The 21993-nt window shown below is 52.3% G+C and overlaps 10 protein-coding genes and 2 non-coding genes across 12 annotated transcripts; 6 read left to right on the top strand and 6 right to left on the bottom strand.

Moving 5' to 3' along the window:
* The first annotated feature begins 124 nt into the window (after positions 1 to 124).
* BDP81DRAFT_358466 (uncharacterized protein) lies at positions 125 to 2184 on the top strand. Its single transcript, XM_060586358.1, has 4 exons — positions 125 to 545; positions 603 to 886; positions 971 to 1095; positions 1148 to 2184. The coding sequence occupies exons 1-4, from the start codon at positions 239 to 241 to the stop codon at positions 1818 to 1820; spliced, it is 1389 nt and encodes a 462-aa protein (XP_060439687.1). The 5' UTR covers positions 125 to 238; the 3' UTR covers positions 1821 to 2184.
* Positions 2185 to 2984: 800 nt separating this feature from the next.
* BDP81DRAFT_484650 (uncharacterized protein) lies at positions 2985 to 4574 on the top strand (the record flags this gene model as incomplete). The annotated part of the gene is made up of 6 exons (XM_060595114.1): positions 2985 to 3010; positions 3107 to 3165; positions 3237 to 3876; positions 3931 to 4004; positions 4056 to 4362; positions 4468 to 4574. Coding segments are annotated over 6 exons (1213 nt in total), but the record flags the coding sequence as incomplete, so codon positions are not given.
* A 429-nt stretch (positions 4575 to 5003) lies between these two features.
* BDP81DRAFT_270161 (uncharacterized protein) lies at positions 5004 to 5201 on the top strand (the record flags this gene model as incomplete). The annotated part of the gene is made up of 1 exon (XM_060582925.1): positions 5004 to 5201. A coding segment is annotated over one exon (198 nt), but the record flags the coding sequence as incomplete, so codon positions are not given.
* Positions 5202 to 6498: 1297 nt separating this feature from the next.
* On the top strand, positions 6499 to 8247 carry BDP81DRAFT_331377 (uncharacterized protein; the record flags this gene model as incomplete). The annotated part of the gene is made up of 3 exons (XM_060585499.1): positions 6499 to 7125; positions 7190 to 7371; positions 7428 to 8247. The coding sequence occupies 3 exons, from the start codon at positions 6499 to 6501 to the stop codon at positions 8245 to 8247; spliced, it is 1629 nt and encodes a 542-aa protein (XP_060439684.1).
* A 544-nt stretch (positions 8248 to 8791) lies between these two features.
* BDP81DRAFT_116400 (methyltransferase domain-containing protein) lies at positions 8792 to 10329 on the top strand. The gene is made up of 2 exons (XM_060581546.1): positions 8792 to 10236; positions 10295 to 10329. Exon 1 carries the CDS (start codon positions 8823 to 8825, stop codon positions 10197 to 10199), a length of 1377 nt encoding a protein of 458 aa, XP_060439683.1. The 5' UTR covers positions 8792 to 8822; the 3' UTR covers positions 10200 to 10236; positions 10295 to 10329.
* A 71-nt stretch (positions 10330 to 10400) lies between these two features.
* On the bottom strand, positions 10401 to 11357 carry BDP81DRAFT_331291 (uncharacterized protein; the record flags this gene model as incomplete). Its single annotated transcript, XM_060585491.1, has 1 exon — positions 10401 to 11357. One exon carries the CDS (start codon positions 11355 to 11357, stop codon positions 10401 to 10403), a length of 957 nt encoding a protein of 318 aa, XP_060439682.1.
* Positions 11358 to 12888: 1531 nt separating this feature from the next.
* On the bottom strand, positions 12889 to 14672 carry BDP81DRAFT_331376 (cytochrome P450; the record flags this gene model as incomplete). Its single annotated transcript, XM_060585498.1, has 3 exons — positions 12889 to 13570; positions 13621 to 14438; positions 14568 to 14672. The coding sequence occupies 3 exons, from the start codon at positions 14670 to 14672 to the stop codon at positions 12889 to 12891; spliced, it is 1605 nt and encodes a 534-aa protein (XP_060439681.1).
* Positions 14673 to 14773: 101 nt separating this feature from the next.
* On the bottom strand, positions 14774 to 15214 carry BDP81DRAFT_116383 (uncharacterized protein). The gene has a single exon (XM_060581545.1). It carries the CDS (start codon positions 15143 to 15145, stop codon positions 14876 to 14878), a length of 270 nt encoding a protein of 89 aa, XP_060439680.1. The 5' UTR covers positions 15146 to 15214; the 3' UTR covers positions 14774 to 14875.
* A 1352-nt stretch (positions 15215 to 16566) lies between these two features.
* Positions 16567 to 16653, bottom strand: BDP81DRAFT_t321. Its single transcript has one exon. It is a non-coding gene; the product is annotated as a tRNA-Glu (tRNA).
* Positions 16654 to 17243: 590 nt separating this feature from the next.
* Positions 17244 to 17338, bottom strand: BDP81DRAFT_t320. The gene has a single exon. It is a non-coding gene; the product is annotated as a tRNA-Leu (tRNA).
* A 338-nt stretch (positions 17339 to 17676) lies between these two features.
* BDP81DRAFT_331235 (uncharacterized protein) lies at positions 17677 to 18038 on the bottom strand (the record flags this gene model as incomplete). Its single annotated transcript, XM_060585487.1, has 2 exons — positions 17677 to 17777; positions 17840 to 18038. The coding sequence occupies 2 exons, from the start codon at positions 18036 to 18038 to the stop codon at positions 17677 to 17679; spliced, it is 300 nt and encodes a 99-aa protein (XP_060439679.1).
* Positions 18039 to 18899: 861 nt separating this feature from the next.
* BDP81DRAFT_454141 (uncharacterized protein) lies at positions 18900 to 19934 on the top strand (the record flags this gene model as incomplete). Its single annotated transcript, XM_060592902.1, has 2 exons — positions 18900 to 19347; positions 19435 to 19934. The coding sequence occupies 2 exons, from the start codon at positions 18900 to 18902 to the stop codon at positions 19932 to 19934; spliced, it is 948 nt and encodes a 315-aa protein (XP_060439678.1).
* Between the last annotated feature and the right edge of the window lie 2059 nt (positions 19935 to 21993).

Raw genomic sequence — 21993 nt, 5'->3', positions numbered from 1 at the left:
AACTGCGGCGACTAAACCCCTTTCGGTCAGGGCACCGCAAGAAGCCAACTCACAAGCGGGAGCCAGCTCTCTCAGTCTCTCGCGGATACGCGGGCGAAGCTCTCAGACCATTGTCTCCACCATTGGATCACTTTCATCTTCCCTCCTTTCGTTGCTTCTCATCACCGGGGGACCATCGACTCACTTCAGTCCAATTCCTCCATGTCCTCATCCCCCAGTCCAGTCGATTTCGCACAACATGCGCCAAACCCTACGTCGGTCCTGTGCTGCGTGTGCAAAGTCTAAACACAGTTGCGACCTCCGCACGCCGCGGTGCTCCCGCTGCATCAAGCGCAGGGTCCTGTGCGCCTACGCCAACGAACCCCTGACGGCTGCGCCGGCAGCTTCCGGGTCCGCACCGGGGGGCAGCGCAACAACGTCGCCGGGACCTCCGCTGGACGGATCCGGTGCTTTGACCAACTACAGATTCGGTTCTCTTGATCCTTTTGACTCTTATCCTCAAACCAGACTTCCACGGGAGCAAGTGCAGCGTCTTATTCACAGTTGTAAGCACATCGCAACTAAAGCTCATTGGTCAACGTTTAGCTCACCAACCCACGTAGTTCTCCACAAGATCGCGTTCGAATACTACCCTCTAGACTTGAACGCGACGTCAAACCCATTCCTCGTCTCCTGGTGGCCACTAGCCCTCGGCGATCCGGCTTTGTTTCACGTCTCTTTACAAACAGCATGTCTCGACGAAGAGTTATTGGCTCAAAAAGGCTTCCAGTCATCAGAGATCTTGATGGCGGATTCAGTTGCTCTACTTCGCCGGAAGGTTCAAGACGACTCAATGGCTATCCAAGATGGAACCATGAATTCTGTTATCACTTTAGCAGCTATCGAGGTGAGCCTCAGCCTATCATCTCAGCCCGAAGTGTCAGGATGACTGAAAGCTTTTGCGTGTTCACTAACCCTCTCCATGCATCAGTTTGGTAAAGGCAACATCCAAGTGAGCAAAATGCACGTTGATGGAGTGAAAAGACTTGTCAACGTGCGGGGAGGGATCAATTCAGTAAGACAAACTAGTCCTCTTACTGCGAGAATGGTTAGCTGGTATGTTTGAATTATTGCTTAAGCCGAAAATTCTGTATTGACGTCGGAAAAGGGTGTCGATGATCGTCACCGGATTGCCGCAATTCGAAACGCAAAGCGATGCGGGCATTGGCGACGGAGTGTCTATGCCTCCGGAGTGGCAGATAGACCCAACTGTGTTGGACAGTAATCTGTCCTATCTTGGCGATATCAAGATCGAAAACGAGGTCGAAAACGTGTTGATACGGCTTCAAAGTATTTTCCGACGCGCGCAGCAAGTACCGCTACAACCAACAAGACTACATGATCTTTCATGTTTCGTCATACACCGACTTTTGCTATCAGTGCCAGGATCAGCAGAGCCACGCTCAGCAACTAGTGAAAGCATCCGTCTAGCGACTGTACTCTACATATTTATCATTCAGGGTCCGACATATTACTCGCACGCTGTGATATTCAACACGATTGTCAATCAGCTTATGGAAAGTCTGAAAGACCTAGCGCCCTACGCCCAGTCCTACAACACTCTCTTCATTTGGCTTCTGAACATAGGCATGGTTGCCTCACAGGGGACACAGCATTACACCTGGTTGACTGGCTTGGCAAGAGACGTTGTGGCATTCAACCAAGTGAAGAGTTGGGTCAGTGTGCTTGCCCATCTCAAAAGTGTTCTCTGGCTGGACATAGTCCACGGCGAAGACATTTTCCGACCACATTGGGACACTATTCTAGGAATTCAAAGTTGAAAAAATGTCGATACTCATGTTTTGAGTCTCAATAAAGTGCAGATGTACTGATTGATTGACCACAACGAGGGGCTAGTCCAGCTTGAGACATGACCAGTAACTCAAATAGGAGTAAGAGAGGGAATAGGTTTACATTGCACCGGCGAGTGAAGCCTCAAAGTCCGGACATACCAGGTTCTTTGAAGGTAGTAGTGAACATTCTTCGCAATCAATCACATCAAATGCTGAGGGCCGTAAATGGTTGTATCCTGCGCTCTCAGCGCGTGCTATTTTGCGCCCTGTGAGGAAATGCGCCAAAATAGGATGGAATCATTTATGAAACTGTTTCTCAGACCACTGCTACGGAACACATGTAATGCTCAACACATATCCTTAAGTAATTTCAACATACTTGCTTTTATCGCCTTCCATTTGCGATATGAAACAACAACCGACTTTTTACCTACTTAGTACTGATGTGATCTTGCTGCTGGCTGGCCGACCTGTTCTTGGCAAGTTGGAGCCGTCGCCCAGTTGGGCAATGTCAACTGCACTGATAAGGGGCGGTGGCTGGTCGCATACAACCGACCGCGACTCAATTTCCTCATTTCTATTGGCCACCCAGAAGGCTCGCGAGGGCGTTGGGTAGTCCAACTGCCTATCCCCCTCATCCCCTCATCGGAATATTGCCGCCGAAGTTGGCAGCCCATTCTTGACATTTCCACATCATTCCTGAATCAGTGAGTCAGTCAATATGCGCCTGGATCTGAGGAAGGGGTGGAGGAAAGTCATCCGTGGTTCGAAGGATAATGACGCCTCCAAAAAAGCCCTTCATAGCCCGCCGAGTCCTCAGGAGCAGGCAGATGAATTGGCGGAGAAGGCACTCAGCTCCAGCACCACCGATTCGTCAGGAACGCCGCGACCGATTTCAGCTACCGAACCGCTCAACCCGCCCAAGGAAGATCCACGAAACGGGCCGACCGAGAAGCCAGCGCTTCATAAATACAGCGGAGTATCTATTCGGCAGTTGTGGGATGTGGCATATCAAAACCTGCGAAATCAGGAAGAAAATCTTGTCCAAGAGTTTGAGGATCAGATATGTGGCAACTTGAGTGCCGGCCTTGGCGCCGGCATACGTTCACAGGCCGGAACGAAAGATTGGCTGGCAACGATTCTCAAGCACAAGATGGACCAAGTCAACCGAGAATCTTGTAAGTTGAAGTTTGGGAGCTCCGAGGTTGAAGTCCAGGATATTGTAAAACCCATCCTGGCTGTGGTCGATTGGGCTAATGACTTCGTGGCGAAAGCTGTGATCTCCAATCCCTATGCGTCAATTGCTTGGAGCGGTGTGAGCTTGTTACTGCCGGTAAGTCATTGCCAAGGCTCTTCACAGATGCTGGCTGCGGGAAACTGATATATTCCGGACGACCCACACAGCTGCTTTTAAACCCCTTAGATCAAGCTGCCGCCCTAGCCAAAGGACTAGAAAATATCTCATCTCTCATAGTGCGAAGCTCCATGTGGGAGGATCTCTATGTTCGGCGTTACGAGATTCTTAACAATGAAACTTTATCGGAGCCGCATGCTGCTTACAGAGTCGTCTTGGAAAGGATGTACAGAGAGATTCTCAAGTTTCAGATCGTTTGCTATCGCTACCACAGTCACAAAACTGCCTCTCGCATGACACTCGATTCGGTGAAGCATCACGATTGGGAGGAGCTGCTCAAACAGATCAAATATCAGGAGACCGAATTCGATAAAGTAAGCAATCACATGCGGGACCAGACTTATAGGGACGAATGGGAAAACGCGGAGGCGCGCCATCAACAAGCCATGATTCACTGGCAGAACATCGGAACGGATGTTTCTGATCTAAGAAGACGAGTCGAGGAAATACAGAATGACAAGAAGCGCAAAGAATTGCTCGACTGGCTTTGTACCGTCGACACTTCTGTGCAGTACAATACTGCGCGTAGCAAACACCGCAGTGGCACCTGCGATTGGCTGGTCAAGGATAGCGAAGATTTCAAGACGTGGGAAAAAGCCCCACAGTCTTCCTTGTGGCTCCACGGCAAAGGTATGGCATGCATAGTTAGGCAATCCGATGGGTGTACACGCTGACGACTCGCAGCTGGCTCTGGAAAGTCGATACTGAGCTCATCGGTCATCAAGTACTTGAAAGACCAGCACGAACAGGACCCCGAAGTTGCGCTTGCGTATTAATTTTTCAGTTTCGGTAACTTCGAGCAACAAAAGGTGACCGTTATGCTCTCATCAATTGTAAGACAACTGTGTGCGAGTCGCCCAGACACGCCTCAGCCGATCAAACGGTTCGAGAACCATATTGCCAGGGGCGAGCGTCCAGACTTAGACGCACTTAAAGATGCACTAATGGCTACCATTCGCGGGTTTTCGGCGGTATTCATCGTTATAGATGCCCTCGATGAGTGCCCGACTCTGGATGGGGAGCGATCTAGGCTCTTGGACTGCCTCAGTAGCATCATCACCGCAATGCCGGATAATCTCCATATTTTTTGCACAAGTAGGGCCGAGCCAGATATCTGTACCAAGATTGACGAGTAGTTGCCTCTTCCGAGTAAAAATGCCATTAATCTTACGGAACATTCCGTGGGCTTGAATAACGACTTGAGTCTGTATATCGACGTAGTCTTAGCTACCGGAACGTACGCCTTGTGGCCCGCCGAGACAAAGACTACAGCGAAGGACATACTGATCTCGAGGGCAGATGGGATGCAAGTCAATAGAGTGGATTAAACAAGGAAACATTACCATAGCTAACATCATGTTTAGGTTCCAATACCTCGTTTGCCAGTTCGAAGTACTTCAACACTTGAATTCAGAAGATTCCATACTTTCAGCTCTCGATAATCTCCCACTTGGACTTGACGACACATACAACAGGCTGTTCCTAAGCTTGGACACCGCCTTTCAATCCCAGGTTATTGACTCAATGAAATGGCTAGCTACGTCGAGGCAGCCGTTGAGTCTCGAGGAGTTTGCGGAGGTATTCATTCTTCGTCCTGAGGCTACGACAACAAGAACAAGCAATATCACCACTACAGTCGGTGATCGTTGCTACCCACGATACTCGAGTCTTTTCCTTTTCCACCTGTGAATCCAACACTAGACAAACGCGTGAATATCCATGGCCTCGTCTACCTCCTCGACAACTGCCCCGATATCGACGTCAACATGACAGGCGGCTTTTTTGGCACGGCTTTGCAGGCAGCAACGTACGAAGGCAAGACAGAAGCCGTCGAGCTGCTGCTTAAGAAGGGCGCGAACACCAATATTCGGGCCGGAAAATACAGAAACGCACTCAATGCGGCTATATGCGAAGGATGTTGGGACCTCGTCGAGATACTGCTGGGCGCCGGGGCCAAGCCGGATTGCCATCAGTTTCCCGAAGCTGACGAGGGGTGGCTTGAATCAATTGGCAAGGAAGATGGCCAGGGCGCCGTGGATCGTTATAGGAGATTTTGGGATACAAAGAAGCTCGAATTGGGAGAAGGAAACGTGGTGGGAGGGCAGAATGACTAGAATATCTCGTTTCGAATGGAATTATGTAGGGGCACACACACTCAATGGAATGAACGTCTCGGCTACTACAGTCTAGCTTGATGTTGAGTCAAGTGAAAGGAAGCATTCAACCAACGGATTTAGATGCTGCTGAAAGCGAAAGTAGAACATCACGACTATGAAAAACTGGATCAACCACGTTTTCAAATGGTTCACGGGCATGACAACATGCATATAATCCCGTTATTTCTGATCTTTTACATTACGCAATTGGTCGAAGGCGTCAAAACCACGGACAGAGTAATCACATCCTTGGTTGAAGGTAGATAGCATACTGCAGTGAATCGGCGTGGTTCACAGCTTCAAGTCCTTTAGACCGTTATCCGAAGAAATTGAAATCAAATCCAAGTCATTGTGAGCATTTAGGGGCGGGTCAGTTGCTCGCGCTGAAAAGTGGGCAAAGCAAGCAAAGCAAGCAAAGCAGCGGGAACTTCATGGCTCAACATGAAATACGGGCAGAAGATCAAGTAGAAAAAGTCGCGCACCTATAAAACGGGAGCGCCGAGGTTGTGAATCTGTGTATTCCCTAGTCGGCACGGGATGTAGCCCGAACCCCGTAGGAGCGGGGCATCGCTCCGGGTCCAGAGTTCGGGCGGTTGTTGTTGGAGCGGAAGCCTCGACGGAACCCACTACCGCATTGGGAAACCGTTTGCGCCTGGTTAACACTCGATGTTCGAATCTCGATCGCATGGCTCCAGGTCAATTCAAACCACCACACAATATCAGCTCTTACAAGTCGGCAGACAACATCGGCAGTGATTCAACCACCCACCAAGACTATCACGCTCATACGGAATTTGTAGGAGACAGCTATCCCGAAGTCAACCCCGCCCTACTTGAGAACTGAATCGTCTTGTTCAAGTCAAAAGATTCAATGGAGGAGGTGGGCAATATCCGCGGCACCTCGGCCTAGGGTTTCTTCCTACAGAAAGACCAGGGAATCAAGCATCCTGGCTTATTATGTAAAGCCTTGAGTTAACATATAGATAAAAGCCTCTATCGTCATGGAGTCGACGATAATTACATTCAGAGTGGCAGCTCATTGCTTAACTTTTGTCAAGCATCTCTGTTTCCACAGCTTACATCTAATCAGGCGAATATGGCGTCCCGTTCAAGTCAGCAACTGACTCTCGATGTGTCAAGATACGAAAAGCTCGATGATCAGCAGCACAACCTCGTCTCTCAAATCGATGGCGACTGGCACGGAATGGGATCCCAGCAAGACGCACACCAAGAGTTCCTCGACGCCTACCGGTACCAACTGGCCCAGATGTGCTACGGCGCGGCCGTGGCCCACTACCACCGTCTTCCCGCCGCCAGGAGCCTCTTCAAGCCTCTCATTCGACGCATCATCCACAAAATGCTCCGACCAGAAGTTTGGGGCTATTGGTATCTCACCAGCCAGTCTGGAAAATTCGTCGACCCGGATATCAAAGAGCTGAGAAAGCCATGGGCCGATCCCGTTGCGACTGAGAAAATCATGTACAGCGGGCACCTTCTTCTAATGACTATTCTTTATGCGATGCTTTTCGACGACGACGAGTTTGAAAAGCCGGGATGGATCACGTTCACGTGGGCCCCGATCTTCTGGGGCTTTGGACCAGAGGTTTACCATTACGACAACCGTAGTCTGGAGGCTGTCATTCTTGGTGAAATGGAACGTAACAACTGGGTTGGGGTGTGCTGCGAGCCGAACAGAGTCTTTGTTGTCTGCAACCAATTTCCAGTGAGTACCTGTATCCAATCCATGCGCTGAACAACTCGAAACGCTGTGTAACTGACGGTTCAAGCTTATTGCAATGCGTTACAATGACGTACGTGATGGTCGTGATACCATGACTCAAATCTTGGAAAAATACAAGGCTGCAATCGTCGAGAAAGGCTTGGTGCGCTCCGATGGTCTGTACGCCGAGTGGTTATACTTGAAGCCGGATCATGTGGATATGCCAAAAGGGGTGACTTCTGCTGCATGGTAAGTTCTCATTGGAAACGAGCACTTGCGGCGACATACTAATATCAAACGCAAAGGGCAAACGCCTTCATGAATGCCTGGAACTCTGACTTTGTCTACGCCTCATACAAGAAACAGGCTTTGGGCTTCATCGCAGAGACCGAGAACGGGGTCCGGCTGCAAAACCCAGCGGTTGCCATGATTTACCGCAAGCTACTGAAGGAGGAACAGGCTCCAGTCGACGGGGCGGCAGTACTCGAGAAGGCTAGGGCTGAGGCTGCGAAACTGCCACCCAGACCGTTTCCGTTCACTGCGCCATACCTTGGGTACGTCGTTCAATGGCTTTCCGAACTTGGAAAAGAGAAGGAACTTCGAGACCTTCTAGACTATGCCGACTCTAGTCCTCAACCAACTTTTACTTGGGAGAAAGGCGGCCTATGTTATGCTCGAAACAACAATCGGGCCAACGAAAATGGCGAGTGTTTTCACATGGACCCCTTTACGGGAAATGCAGCGCTGGGATATGCGCGGCTCAACGTCAAAGACGGACAGAAGATCATGTGGGAGAAGCCATGGACTCGTGAGACGTTGGCCTCGAAACCTTGGGTTGATGGCATTTCTCTGGAACAGAATGTGGACTGTCTGCGCGCATTATTATGGGATGATGAAGAAAAGGCACTAGTCCTGACTATGGAGACATGGGATGGCCAGACACAAACTGTGAAGCCAACTATTCGCAACTTGAGAGCAGGTGTGTGGGCCGTGTACGAAAATGGAGAGCTTGTCGGTCACAAGGAGGTGGAAGAAGGTGGTTCGATGGAAGTCGAGTCTTCCACATCTGGCGAGCATTTGGACATAGTGTTCATACAAGTTCGATCCTTGGGAGCAAGGATATAGCGGAACTTGGATCTTGAGTGCAGAGTGGATTAGAGATTCAGGTTTTCTGGGCATTGAAAAGACTGAGAGGAAGCAAACAAATAACTCATTAATGTATGTGTTAATACTTTTCGCTTGAGATTCAAGGTTATAAGGGAAGTTTTCTTCGACTAGCTCGAAGATAGACTGCAAAGACCTTGTTCTAGTCAATTCAATATATCTGTTGGGCAGCGATTATCAGGTAGGGGGTCAATGGGATGTATTGATGAGTATGAAGAACGAGTGGCTATGGGAATATCCCGACTATCTATATAGTGAGGGGAAGACTCTTTATACTGGCATATCCTTGGCAAACTTAGTCATGCTTGTGTAAGACCATATTGTCTCATAGGCATAGTGTGACAATCGTTGTAACGAGTGTACTGGGATGGGCCTGACAATATCGTTGCATTCGATAACTTGCCATATCGAATTCTGCCGCCCCATACCGCTTCCACTCAAGAGAGCGTCCAAGGTTTGCCTTCCACCTGAAAGTGTTGAATATTTCCACACCTCGGTAACACAACACCAACAAAACAACCTAAATTTCCCAGAACATGATCACACTGCCAAGATCATACAGCAACATCGATGAGTATGCGGGGGACTTGATAGAATTCAGCGAAACGCCCTTGGTCCGCCAGATCACCGGTGATATCCACGTCAACGATTCACTCATCTACAATGCATGGGAAGCCCTACCCACCGACTGGACATCCTGGTGGGCGTCAATATCAGACCATCGAATAGCTCAACAAGACTTGATCGACAGCATTGAAGAGCTGGACCCCTCATCGCCACCAAATGACGAAGCAGATGAAGACAAACGACATTTACCCTTACCAGACCGGCCAGAGTCGTTGTCTAAGTGGCTCAAGAATGTCCAGTCTCTCGCACTTCCACGAGACCAACGTCCTGGCACTGCCACCAACCTACCAGAGATCCTATCAAGTCGCATGAAACCCAAGAAGATTGCAGAAGTCTCCACCGCTGTCAAATACATCCACAGCGTCTGCCAGACCAACAGCATAACCCACATCATCGACACGGGCTCCGGCCAAGGATATCTCTCCGTAGCGCTAGCATACCTCTTCCCAGAGCTCCACGTGTTAGCAATCGACGGCAGCGAATCCCAGATTGCGGCCTCAAAAGCCTGCGCAGATAGTCTGGGAATCCCCCAGAGCAGGATCCAGCACATGCGGCGCTACATTGACGGCACACCGCCGCTTGCCGATGAGATTGCCGTCTGGGCCGCAGACGAGAAGTGCATGCTCGTTGGCTTGCACGCGTGCGGGAACCTCTCGGAGCATATGTTGAGATACTTCGCCACTGTGCCGTTCATCGTATGTCTTGGCGCCGTTGGATGCTGCTACAACCACATCGTCCCGCGTTCTGCTGCTTGTCCTGATGGATTCCCCATCAGTGCAAAGATGCGCGCAAAAGACGTCACGCTGAGTGCCATGGCGCTCATGACGGGCTGCCAGGCGCCGAACAACTGGGAAAGGGCAGATCCGAGTAAAAAAGAGTCGGTGTACTCGAAACGGCGCTTCTATCGAGCCCTCCTAGAGAAGATCTTCCACGATAAAGGGATAGAGCTCGACAAAGAGGACAGGCCTGTGTGGGGTGTGCGGAAAGGTGACATGGCCAGTTTTACCACGTTCGCACGCAGAGCGATGGCTTGTCTCGGCGTGGAAGAGAGCAAGATCAGCGATGCCGACCTTGTTGCTTATGAGGAGAGGTATCGAGGTCAAGAGGGCAAAGTAGCGATTTTGTGGACGCTCAGTGTGCTGTGCTGCAAGGTGGTTGAAAGCGTGATTGCCCTGGATCGGTACTTGTTCCTGGCGGAGAACGGAGGGCAGAATGTTGACGTTGTGCCGATATTTGATTACAAGATATCACCACGGAACCTGATGTTTGTGGCTGACAAGGGATAGATTGATACATCAAATTGAGTAGACGATTCACCGGCAGGTAACCGTTTTACTTACGCCGAGTGCATGCGGATAATAACTAATGCGTGGTCTTCGAGGATTCGGTCTCATGAATACAATATATTAAAGCCAACTATCTACACAGAATCCAATACACAAACCCGAGATGCAATCTCGAAAGACTCCACTTCCTCCAATCATCCCTTAGAAGAGAGCAAGGGCAACAAGACCACACACAGCCGCAACAGCGACACCGAAAGATGCACGTCCAGCAGACGCAACCTGAACCACAGAAGGCAAAGGCTTCGCAGTAGCAGTAGGTACAGCACCCGTAGCAGAAGCAGAGCAAGCAGTGGGGGTAACAAGCGAACCATCAGGTCCGAACGGGCTGTAGCCGAGGCAGCCAGCGTACTCAGCAGCGCAGCTCGCGCGGTTGGCATCAGGAGCGCTGCGGCACTTGTTGTACGAGTCGTTGCAGCCCGCAACGCAAGCGGCGCCAGTAGGGGTCGCGGGGGGAACGACGCCAGTCGCGATGGGGGGGACAGCGGTGGCGGTGGGAGCGACGGCGGTAGCGGTGCCGGAGCAAGCGGTGGGGGTGGCGAGGGAGTCGTCGGCGCCGAAGGGGCTGTAGCCGAGGCAGCCGGCGTACTCGGCAGCGCAAGAGGCGCGGTTGGCGTCGGGAGCGCTGCGGCACTTGTTGTAGTCGTCCGCGCAGGCGGCGGCGCACTCAGGGCCGGAGGGCGCGGTAGGCGGGGCGGTGCCGGTCACGATGGTAGGGACGGCGGTTCCAGTGGGGACCGCGGCGGTGCCGGAGCAAGCGGTGGGGGTAACGAGGGAGCCATCGGGGCCGTAGGGGCTGTAGCCGAGGCAGCCGGCGTACTCGGCAGCGCAAGAGGCGCGGTTGGCGTCGGGAGCGCTGCGGCACTTGTCGTAGGCGGCGGCGCAGGTGGCCGGGCAGTCGGGGCTCGGGGCGACGCCGGTAGGGGCGGGGCCGGTGTGGGTGATGGTGCAGGGGCAGTCGGTGATGGTGAAGGTCATGGGCTCCTTGATGGTGTAGGTGTGCTCGCCGTGGTAGATGACGGTGGGCTCGGGGCAGTAGGTGGTGAGCGCGGTGACGACCTGGGTGTAGGTGCCGTTGCTGAGGAGGGCGGCGACGGGCATGGGCGCGTCGGCGACGGGGGAGGCGGATGTGAGCTGGACGGCGCCGAGGATGAGGCCGGCTAGGAGAGGAGCCACGTGAGAAGACATGTTGTTGAGTTTAGTGGTGAAGACCGTGTGTAAAAGAGTGTGGTAGACTGATGTCAGAGTTGTAAATGAGTGTGAGGGTTGAGTTGTGAAGGACGTTTGAGTCTGCAAGGGAACTTTGGTAAACATTTATAGGACCTCGAGTTTGAAGCCAAGACGGTTGATTAAACGTAAACATTTCAGCTAGCGTTGATGGCCAAGGGGCAGTTTGCTGGTAAAACTCGGATCGCATCCGGTCTGGATGACAGTTACATTCCAGCATTGTTGTGTTTGACGTGCCTCGTTCTACTGCAAGAATTCAGTTAGTCGCGTCTCGTATTCTTCCTCGAGAACTTGGCTCCTAGTCTCTTGTATTTTTGCTAGCGCTTCAACCGTCAGGCTCGCCGAACGACTAACGCTGCTATGCTTTCTTTTACCTACGTCCACCTATTTAATCTTAAAACGCCAAAGTCTTAGGTTTTTCCTGGGGAAGAGGCAAGAAAAGGGGCGAGCCTCGGCGCCACGGTCGTGGAGTGTACGCCATCTCGGCTACGGCCATCAAATCAACAACGTCAATCGTGCGTCAATCGGACTTTGGTCTCACCCCAGAATTCATCTCGGGCTGGAATGTTCTATCCATACTAACGAGTTACTGTCATGTTCCTGAACACTTTCTATTTGGCATGCCCCCGCTTGAATGTCACAGATCGTGGAAGGGAGTCAAGGGAGGGCGCCTGATACGAGGTTTTCCCTGTCGTCTCTTTACTTGATGGTAGCGGGCCGAATGGTTCGGAATGGACTCCGACAGAGAATTGTTTTTCAAGAAAAGTCAATGCTCCTCTATTGGCAAAAGCAGTTGGATGATCAGGGGAGTTACCGCAGAAAGAACAGGACGGGATGTGCTACCACAATCATCAACCGAATCATACTTTACCTAATGACAATCGTCGTTGGAACTTGAATGGAATTGAGTATTTCTCTTAAAATACGAGCACATGAACGACAAGTACGGACGCGGACAGGATGATACCCATACCACCATAACAATGGGGCACGCGATATCGACAACACTTGTAGTGAATTGTCATTTCATTCAATTTAGTTTGGTCTAATCATGGATAGCTGAGCGACTTGCCCAGCTTCAATCACACTGCTGACCCAGGATGCGGAGAAATCTAGGTAGGCAGACATCGTCTATAACCCTGAAACCATCTCGTCAAGTTCTCATAAACTTCTGAGAGTGATATTAATGTGTGACAATGGTCCATCCTATGTACACCATCATGCTCTCCACTGTGTGCCCTCAACTCACTCCTCAATCCTCCTGGTTGAGGCACCACTGCGGTCCTTCAAGCCAGCACGACGTCCAGATCGCTCAGCAGGTGTTTACGAAGGCAGAACTCGCGGAGAAGTCGCCTCAAGAAACCAAGCTTCAGTCAGGCCAGCAAGCCGGCGGCGACCAGCTCACTCACTTCCTCTCCCTCACGAGCACCTTCATCTTCATATCGTGCCTCGGCCTAGCCTCCATACCAACCATCTGAAAAGCCAAATCGCCCACCTTGTGATCGATATCCATATAATCAACCCTCTGCGTAGTCCCTTTCACAATCGTCTCGAAATCGAACCACCGCACCGTAAGCAACAACATGATGCGCAGCTCATCCATGGCCAAATCCTGCGCAATGCAAGCCCTAGACCCGCGCTCAAATGGCCGCCACGCGAAGCGGTGCATGTCCTTGGCATCCTCGCCCAGGAACCGATCGGGCCGGAAGCTCTTGCTGTCCTCGCCCCAGACCTTGGGGTCCATGTGCGTCGAGTGCGCGCAGGGGATGACCATGAGGTTCTTGACGGGCCAACGGCGGCCGTTCCACTCGAGGTGGGTTGTTCCGGGCGGGGCTTGGCGGATGGTGAAGCCGATGGGGAAGAAGCGGAGCGTCTCTTTGATGACGGCGTTGGTGAAGTCCATGTCGTTTGTCTTTTGCGGGTTCGCGGTGAGCATCTCGACGGTGGTGTCGAGGTCCGGGGAGAAGTGCTCGTCGTGCTCGGCGCGGAGGCGGGCGACGATGTCGGGGTAGAGGGAGAGGAACATTGTGACCCAAGTGAAGGTGTCGGTGGTGGTGCCGTGGCCTCCGAGAAGGAGAGCCTTGAGGCTGGGTTGGTTGTTAGCGAGACACAGTTGCGAAGCGTGGGATAGACTTACTTGGTGACAGCGGTGTCGATGAACTCGTCGTCGAGACCTATGCCCGGTCCGCTCTGGATTCTGTCAAGGACGATGCGGTCCAGGACACTCTTGACCTGTCGCCGGGAAGGCAATTCCTTCTCGTCCTGCAGGATGCGCAATCTCTCCTTCATCTCCCCAGCCAGGGTATCTCTAACGCGATCCTTGAGCGCCTGCAACTTCTGCTGCGCCTTGCGCTTCTTCCACGGGTTGCGGGTGCCGATGAAGGTGGTGGCGGGGTTAATCGAGTTGCGCAAATCCTCGAGCAACGGCGATCCAGACCTCTGCGCCTCAAGTGAGACACCAAATACAATCTTACCGACGACATCAAAAATCGTCTTGGCCGACTCCTCCTCCATGTTGAACGACTCGCCCTTGGCGGCGAAAGCGCGCAGGCGCTCGTGGAAGATGAGGACCTGCTCGGCAATCATGCCGGCCATGGGCTTGACATAGGTGGGCGTGAAGCCAGAGCCGACCATGCGGTGGTTGTACTTCCAGCGGTCGCCGTTGGAGGCGGCGATGCTGTCCTTGCCGGTGAAGGGGCGGAGGAACTGCTCGATGGTGGGGTGCTTGGGGTACGGATTCGTGGTGAGGACGAGCTGGGCGGCGTCCGGGTCGGTGATGATGACCTGGGACTCGACAAAGGGCCACATGTCGACGTAGAAAATTCCGCCGAGGTTGTACTTTTGCGCCATGATGGTGTAGATGTGCTGAGGGTGGGTGAAGAGCGGGAGGGTGGCTGCCAGCTCTTCCCAGATGATGGTGTGTGCCCAGATCCACGAGTGTTTTGGCGGTTGAGGCTAAATTTCGAGGAAACATCAAAAAGAGTCAGCGTTGTGATGCTTGTGCGATGTGTGCTTTGCGCACGTCTTCATAGCCGCGGGCGCGAGCCATCGAGGAGTGAGGTTAAGTTGGAATGAAGCTCTTACCAATCCTCTGAATCTGGTTCTCATGTACACGGCCTTGAAAGCCCAGTACACGGCCGTGGCGAGAGCCACGCTGGCCGCGATCAACCAGTTGGAAACGCCAAACATCGTGAGCCTCAAAGCTTGGGGGGTATCGCCAAGCTATTTGCCGGGAAGATGACGAAAGGGAGGGAAAGAAACAAAAGGCGGAAGAGTCTTGCTGCCCACACTCAGGACAAGAAGAGAGAAAAAAGCTACATGGCGAAAGAAGATGGCGGGGTATTAGGGTCAAATTTCATCTACGACCTACCAATCCTGGGCTCTACGTAATGTCAGATTCGGGGCAAAATAACCAGAGCAAAAACGCCTCTCTCGCTTTCACTTTTTTTTCTTTTCTTCAGCAAGGGGGGGTCTGTAAGTTTGGTCCTTTCGATGTGATCGTCCTCCCGCCAGTACGTCTTACTGGGGGGGGGGTGCAATGCGTGAGAAGGTCGCATCCTTTTGCTGAACGGTGGGGTCGAGAGGATCAGATTAGATGATCTGATAAGATGATTGAAAGAGATCAGTATTCCCGGATTGGATGAACTCAGAATGGTCGACATAGGTGGGAAGGGGAGGGCGTGAGATGAGTAAAAGGCCACGCAGGAACTTGAGGAAGTTCCCGGAATTGGTTCCATGTCGTGATGAACGAGGGGGCGTGGATGGTGGTCAGAAACGCCGGCGGCCCCATTTTCAATGGCTTCAGTTTCTTTAGCGCGAGTTTGCAGGCTTTTTTTCCAGAGGGCTCGACCAGTCAACGTGCGGAGGATTCAGTTTTGTTATGTCAACGGTCCGGTCCGCTCATCGGCACTCGAGAATTGGTGACGCCGCGGCGTTGCTTCGCCTCTTGGCCCAGCCACCGGGAACTGCTGGTTGAGGGCCATGAAAAGACTCAAGTGCCCCGGAAGAAGTTTCTTCGTTTCCCTTGGTCGTTGCTGGACTTTTGCATCTCCGTGGCTATTTGGTATTGCTGGATGGTACGTTGTATCCATTATGTTTTTGCGTGCAGAGAGCTAGGCGGAATGTGGGTGGGAGTCCGCCGATGCGTGGCCGGTGACCGAGAAAGTTTCAAGGATTCAGAAAAGGTTTGCGAATGTGATCCGGCGCGTCAGGCTATCATCTACCGCAATGAAGGATACAAAGTTGGGTAAGCTCTTTGATTACCTCACACAGGGAGCTTGCCATACATGATCACACTCTCAAGAGCGCCAAATCTGCAAAATGCCTGAGCATGAGATTAGATGCCAGATTCAATGACGGGGGAATCTGAGAACCTCATTCTCGGAGACAATCCACCACACAATCCACATCCCGCCGGTGGGAGAGGTCCACAGGGCCTTGGCTGGGCTGCCGAATTGCGTCTTCTTCATCAAGACGGGGAGACAGCGGGGAGTCTCGGTCAACACGAGCTTCAAAGCCCGCAATGGATGTTGTAGCTGTACGAAGCACAGCTTAATTACTACGCATAGCAGTGCGAAGTTTTCCTATGCCGCAGTCCAACAGCGGCATCTTGTGTTACGGTTCTGGCTGCTTGCAGCATGAACTTCAGGCGGTCCACAGAGGAGCAAAAGCGAACCCTCGGCCGCCGGCGTGTGAGGAGGGAGGGGCAGAGGTGGGGGTGAAAAAGAAGAGAAAAAATACCACTCCGGACGAACCCCTGCTTCTTCAGCAGATGCTAAGCTTTCTTGGACAGCGGCACAGCTACGATCTTGGCAGCACCAACAGAGTTGAGCATCTCCAATGTTGGAACAGACCGGCGCATAAAGATAGGTTAGTACTCAAAGTACCTTCAACCAACGACTCAACGTCAGCTTGTCTGCTGTGATACCCAACGTACATCGAGTACTTAGGTAATCTCAACGCACGCCGCGTGAAATAAAACTGTGCCGATTCCATCCATCACCCGTCAGCAGGGTAGGAAGAATGCCACCCAACCGACAGCCTGTCAAAAGAGTATCACAACCTATTATGAAAGAGGCAAAGGTTCCGAAACCGAGAATCGAACTCGGGGCTATGCCTAACCTCTCACAGAGATGAGAGGGCATCATGTTGGCCACTACACCATATCGGATGTTCATGTCTGTTGCCGCAAAATTGGTGCTTCAGTATCCTGTGTTGTGAGAGTAGAGCAGTGATGCTGGGCTGGCCCTAGGTCTCCAGGATAGTGCCAGTGAGGGCGTGTCACGGCGGTTAGCCGCGCCGTTTTCGTCTACATCGGTCGCACTGGACATTGAAAGTTCAATAAGAATGTCAAGCTGAGTAGGACGTAGAGAAAGACGAGAGCAGATGGCGCATCCTAGAGTGTAGACTTTGGTCCAAATGAGATGCACCACTTCCAAAACGGAACCCTCCAAGTCGTTTCACGGACAAAGAAATCGGCGTAACTGCGGACGGAATCGGCTCCGGAATGTTTGGCCAGACGGCAACCTAAGCGCGCGAAGTACCGTTACACATCCTCGCTGATCCGATGTGATAGTGCCAAGGTAGCATTCGATGCAGCCAAGAGACGCATGCCTTTCTTTGTCTGGTCCCGCATCGCGTCTGTTCAGGTTGGGCGCGTGGCAAGTAGTCCGTCTTCTCGGTCATCGGCCGCAGACTCAGTTCGCCGACCATGCGCTTTAGTCAAAAAGCAACAAATACAGCCCAGGATCAAAAGGAGTATGACAAGAACGAGATTCGAACTCGCGCGTGTTTCCACACCAGCAGAGCCAAGTTGAACCTGAAGCTGGCGCCTTAGACCGCTCGGCCATCTTGCCATGATGAGGATTGCGGAAGCGGATTGGGACCCGCTGCGGAGTGAGGCCCGGCTGGAGGGTCTCAAGACATCGCGACGGAGTGGACTCAGCAGCCCACGAGGCAATAAGCGACCGGAACGTAAGAAAAGAATGCGAAACTTGCTGCGTTGCTAATAGGTATCTCGGTGGAAATCAAAACCAGTTACAATAGTGGTATCATCGAATCCTCTGCTGCTGCGTCAACGCCCATCCCTGTACGTTCATCCCGTGTGCCTCCCACCAGGCTTAACCTTTCGTCTCTTCCACGTCGAACTCATGCGCAACTTCTCCGCCGAGAATTTTTGTATTGGCCAAGTTCTTTAGGCAGTCTTCTTGCCGGTGGCGACCTGTCGACCTTGGGAGGTGTACCGAACGTATGCGTAGCCGCCGGCTGCGATGACACCGATGATGACGAAGTTGCCTGTTGAGAAGGGGAATTAGCCACATGACAACTAACAGCTATGTGGGTGGCGTGGGACTTACTCAAGACGAACTTGCCGAGTCCGCCAACAACGTCGATTGCGCCCTGGAATACATCGGTAATGAGGTTGACAAGCCCGGTGAAGAAGCCGATAATGGTGTTGAAGATGGTCTGCAGGACGTGGTAGAAGGCGTTGAAAATGGAGGAGAGCAGCTCGTAGACGCTGCTGAAGAGATCCTGGATCGCGTTGGAGACGGCCATGTTGACGTTGTGTGTTATAGCTTTGGTCTTTGGTGTCGTTGGGCAGTATGTGAATAAACTTGGGAGCTCTGGACGTGTCGGGCAAAGGTGAATAAATGGAAGCTTCAGATTTAGCTCCAACAGCTTGAGAGGTCCATGGAGATCTGGCCGCACCGTTGACTTTAAGCAAAGAACCCACGCGGACGAAAAACAACGTCCTTGTGACGCGATGGGCGCTGCCGCCTGAGACTTGCCTAACCCCAACCGAACCAAAGCGGCGGGTTGGGGGAGGCAGGAGCCGACGCCAGTGACCGCCGTGTGTGGTGAGAATTGTCGCGGGTGACGTCGGCATCGTGACGTCACCAGCCACACAGGCAATCACACAACCTCGTTCCAGCCACTCCTGCTGCATTTCGAAGAAGGCGCCAGATTACAGGGTAAGGAACCTTCCAATCATACCACTGATAATTGCGGCAGGAGCAGGTACGTACACTCAACCCACCACAGGAAGGAGGACAGAGCGGAGTGGTTTGTCCGGGCGGGAAGGAAGGGATATTGTCTCTCGCTTGTGGCTGCCGTCATCACGCATTCAAGCCACGTTTGCCCCCGTGCCCCTGTCTACTTCTCAGCCCTTTCCGTTAGGAAAGGGAGGAGGTATTTGTCCGGCCAGGAGCCCTGGGCACCTCCCGTCAACCACCTCACAAAAGTCTCTCTCACGTCTTACCTTATGCATTGTCTCTGGCTGTAAATGATTCGATGTGGTGGTACCTTACATCCAACCCCTGGTCAGATGTAACACTTTCAACTCCTGCCCACCATTCTCTGCCTGGGGTGCTGGGATATCAAGTCTACTTGGAAGTTGTTCCTTGACGCCTAATATGAATGCTCGTTTTCATAAATCCACGGGCTCTCTATGCTATCTCCAGGCCTCCTCGGACGTTCTGTCGCTCTCTAGGAGACCCCGGTGCGCCTCCATTCGCCGCTAGAGTGGTCGAGATACTCAACTTTGCCTTTGACCCAAAGAACAGCGTCTCAGTCGAAGAAGCTGCCGTTGCACTAGAATCACTCTTCGCATCAGACTACGAGGAACATGGCACAGCAGGGTCTTTCCTCTGGTGGTTCTGGGACCTCATGCACGTCCTAGCCCGCCAGATCCCCTACGACCAGCGAGAACAAGATCAGCTGGCGGCAGTTATCAAGGTGCTTACCTGCATCCCACCCAAAACGGTGGTTCTAGGCGAAGAATGGGGAGACGCGAGTGAGAGCTCGGTCGATGTGTGGCAGAATCTCCCCATGTTTGCGAATACCTTGAACGAGACGCTCAGTGACGGTAAGATCATACCCTCCGCTTTCGGTCTTGCAAATACCTTTGAGAATCCCTGCTCTGATAGATTACTTGCTGATGTGAGAACTTTAGGCGACCTAAGAGCTCCTGGTGACGACACAAGAAAAGACCGTCAGGTGAACCTACAAGCATACGCAGCCCGAATCGCGGGCCTAGGCCTCGTCCCGCTAGAGACAAACGCCACCTGGGCGCTCGTAGATGCGCTCGAAGGCAGTGTCAAGCCAGTACATGGTGCTCCGGACGAGGTCAACTCAGACCCAGCCGCAGTCGAGGATATCACACACAAGACACGTACTGCCGCAGCCTGGATGATCCACGCCGGTCGTCTCTTACATGGGCGCGATGAGGTGGTAAGTGGGACAACAGCAGGACCTTTGTGGAAGCTTGACAAGAAAGAAGCTGTCAAGTTGAGACGAAAGGTCAAGGGAACTGATGGGCTGTGTCCTGAACGGTGGCAGCTGTGGAAGGAGAGGCTCGGGGTTATTCGGGATGCTGTCGGGTTGGATGAGAAGGCGCGTAAGGACGCTGGTGATGCTTACCTGGAAATGGAAAAGATCGAGAAAGGACAGTAGATCTAAGTTGAAATCTTTCACATGACCGAGCTGAGGTCAACGCCTTCCCATGTGGTTTCTCCCAAATCTTCCACCATTTACACGAGTACACTTCCCCATACCGGCTTTCACTATTACTTGCCACCTTGTTAGGGAGATTGTTGGTATTCCTTTCACAGGGAATTTGGTTCGAACCGTCGGGTCCTGGGGGTGACGAAGTATCAATATCTCTGTATTGATTGATTCTGCGTAAGGAGTAGAAGGGAGATTCCAACCGGAGGTTGGGTGGGTAGTCGAGGTCTAAGTGTACCCCCTCGAGGTGGCCCATGCTCTGCCCCTACTCGCGGCCGAATTGGACTTCCAATCCGACAGAGATGTTTGTTGGCTTGCCGTCTTGTTATATGGCCTTCTTGATGTCATCGTCAGAATCGATTGATGGCTCGTAAAAGTCAGAAAGGCTTAGCTCTTACACACCGAGATATAACCTGTCAGATAAGCCAGCCTTCTCTCCTTGACCCTCCAACGTCCTGAACCCCAGGGCTTTCCCGATCCCGACTTAGCTCTATTTACAGCTTACGGCCAAGACATCATGCATCCTTTCTGTGATCCCATCTTTCTTGAAAACGAGTTCATGCAATCAAACATTGTCTTGGGTCCTTCTGGTTTCGTTTTGGTGGAGGATTGGAGGATGAGAAATGGGAGTAGCGGTGTCCAAAGGACCCGACGACGGCGAGCTGGCTATCCATTACGCGTGGTAACTTCCATTGCCTTGATGTGGATGTAAAATTCAATGGCCAAGTCATATCTGAAGCACCCAGCTGGTATCAGCGGCCCCGCAAGTGCAATCAAGTCAATTTTGACCCCCATACTTGCTGTTGATGAGATTTTTCTTGGTGTTTTTGATTAGTTGGCTAACTTGCAAGTTATTCAATCAATCGCCATATAAAAACACGTGATCTACAATTACCTAAGCGGGAGATATATGAAGCTATTCACGATAGGCCCAGTAGTCCAAAGCCGTTGTTCTGCAGCATAACCCCCCTCTTGAGCCAGTTTTTCGACAGCTGGAGAATTTCTATAGTCTCTGGCTTCATACTCATCCGTTGCGACGTGAGGGTTAACTTAGCAGTACTGAAAGCCCTCTCGCAGTCGGCCGCCATCGCTGGGACGGCGAGGATGTCGATCGCGAGCCGAGAGAGGGTCGGGAAGGTATCCGAATGGTCCAGCCACCACCGTAAGGGCTCGGAGGTCTCCTCCGGAGGTTGACGGAGGTAGAGATCGAGCTCATCCATCCGGGGTGGGGTCTGCCGGCGCCGGCTATTAACCCACTGCCGGAAGTGACTGTCGTCATCATCTCGAGCCCCGGGGTCAACGGCAAGGCCTCCGCGCTGCCCTCTGTGGCCGGAGATACTCTCTTCCGGGCCGTTCTGCCGATACCACTTATCATAGTACTCTGTGAGGGATTTCTGAGCCTTGTCGACCCATCCCTCTTGATGATGATGATGATGATGTATTTAACGTCTGGTAACAAAAGGACGTGCCGGGCGCTATGCCGACATGGTCTATACTAATCTAAACTATATTACAGGCTACCGTCTTCACCTAACGTTCCTGTTATTTCTGAGCCTTGTCGACCCATCCCTCTTGGTGGTCATCACTCCATACATCTCGTGTGGCAGGTGCAGGTGGGTCACGTGAGGCAGCTCCTTCACATCTCGGAGCTGCCCCACCTACACCTTGCCCAGATATCCAGCCCAGCCAGCGCTCAGCTTTTCCTATCATCATCATCATCAGATCCAATACAGTAGTATTGCCTCCACATCTCGTAAGTATGAGATCCCATATGACGGATGGAGAATGATCGCACCATAGAACAGTGGTGACTCCCCTAACTTGTCATAGTAGTAGAAGAGCTTTTGCCACGACTGCTCAATACTACTACGGAGGAAGGATTGCCACTTCTCGTCGAGAGAGTCGAATCGTGAGGCGGCTCGTGAGGCTGGAGATGCCCAGTCTTCACGCACGTGATCTGGGTGGGCCTGGTGGTTATACCGACGACGACGGGGCCTTCCGGATCGGG

This window comes from Colletotrichum phormii (genome assembly GCF_030913505.1).
Source record: "Colletotrichum phormii strain CBS 102054 chromosome Unknown BDP81scaffold_27, whole genome shotgun sequence".
Lineage (NCBI taxonomy): Eukaryota > Fungi > Ascomycota > Sordariomycetes > Glomerellales > Glomerellaceae > Colletotrichum > Colletotrichum phormii.
Note: the sequence above shows the minus strand (reverse complement) of the source record. Positions and strands in the feature narration are given on the sequence as shown.

Coding starts and splice junctions, on each gene's coding strand:
- BDP81DRAFT_116400 (XM_060581546.1), top strand. CDS start 8,823: ATGATCACACTGCCAAGATCATACAGCAACATCGATGAGTATGCGGGG.
- BDP81DRAFT_116383 (XM_060581545.1), bottom strand. CDS start 15,145: ATGTCGACCATTCTGAGTTCATCCAATCCGGGAATACTGATCTCTTTC.
- BDP81DRAFT_358466 (XM_060586358.1), top strand. CDS start 239: ATGCGCCAAACCCTACGTCGGTCCTGTGCTGCGTGTGCAAAGTCTAAA. Junction 546..602: donor GCAGCGTCTTATTCACAGTT/GTAAGCACATCG, acceptor CAACCCACGTAG/TTCTCCACAAGATCGCGTTC. Junction 1,096..1,147: donor ACTGCGAGAATGGTTAGCTG/GTATGTTTGAAT, acceptor ACGTCGGAAAAG/GGTGTCGATGATCGTCACCG.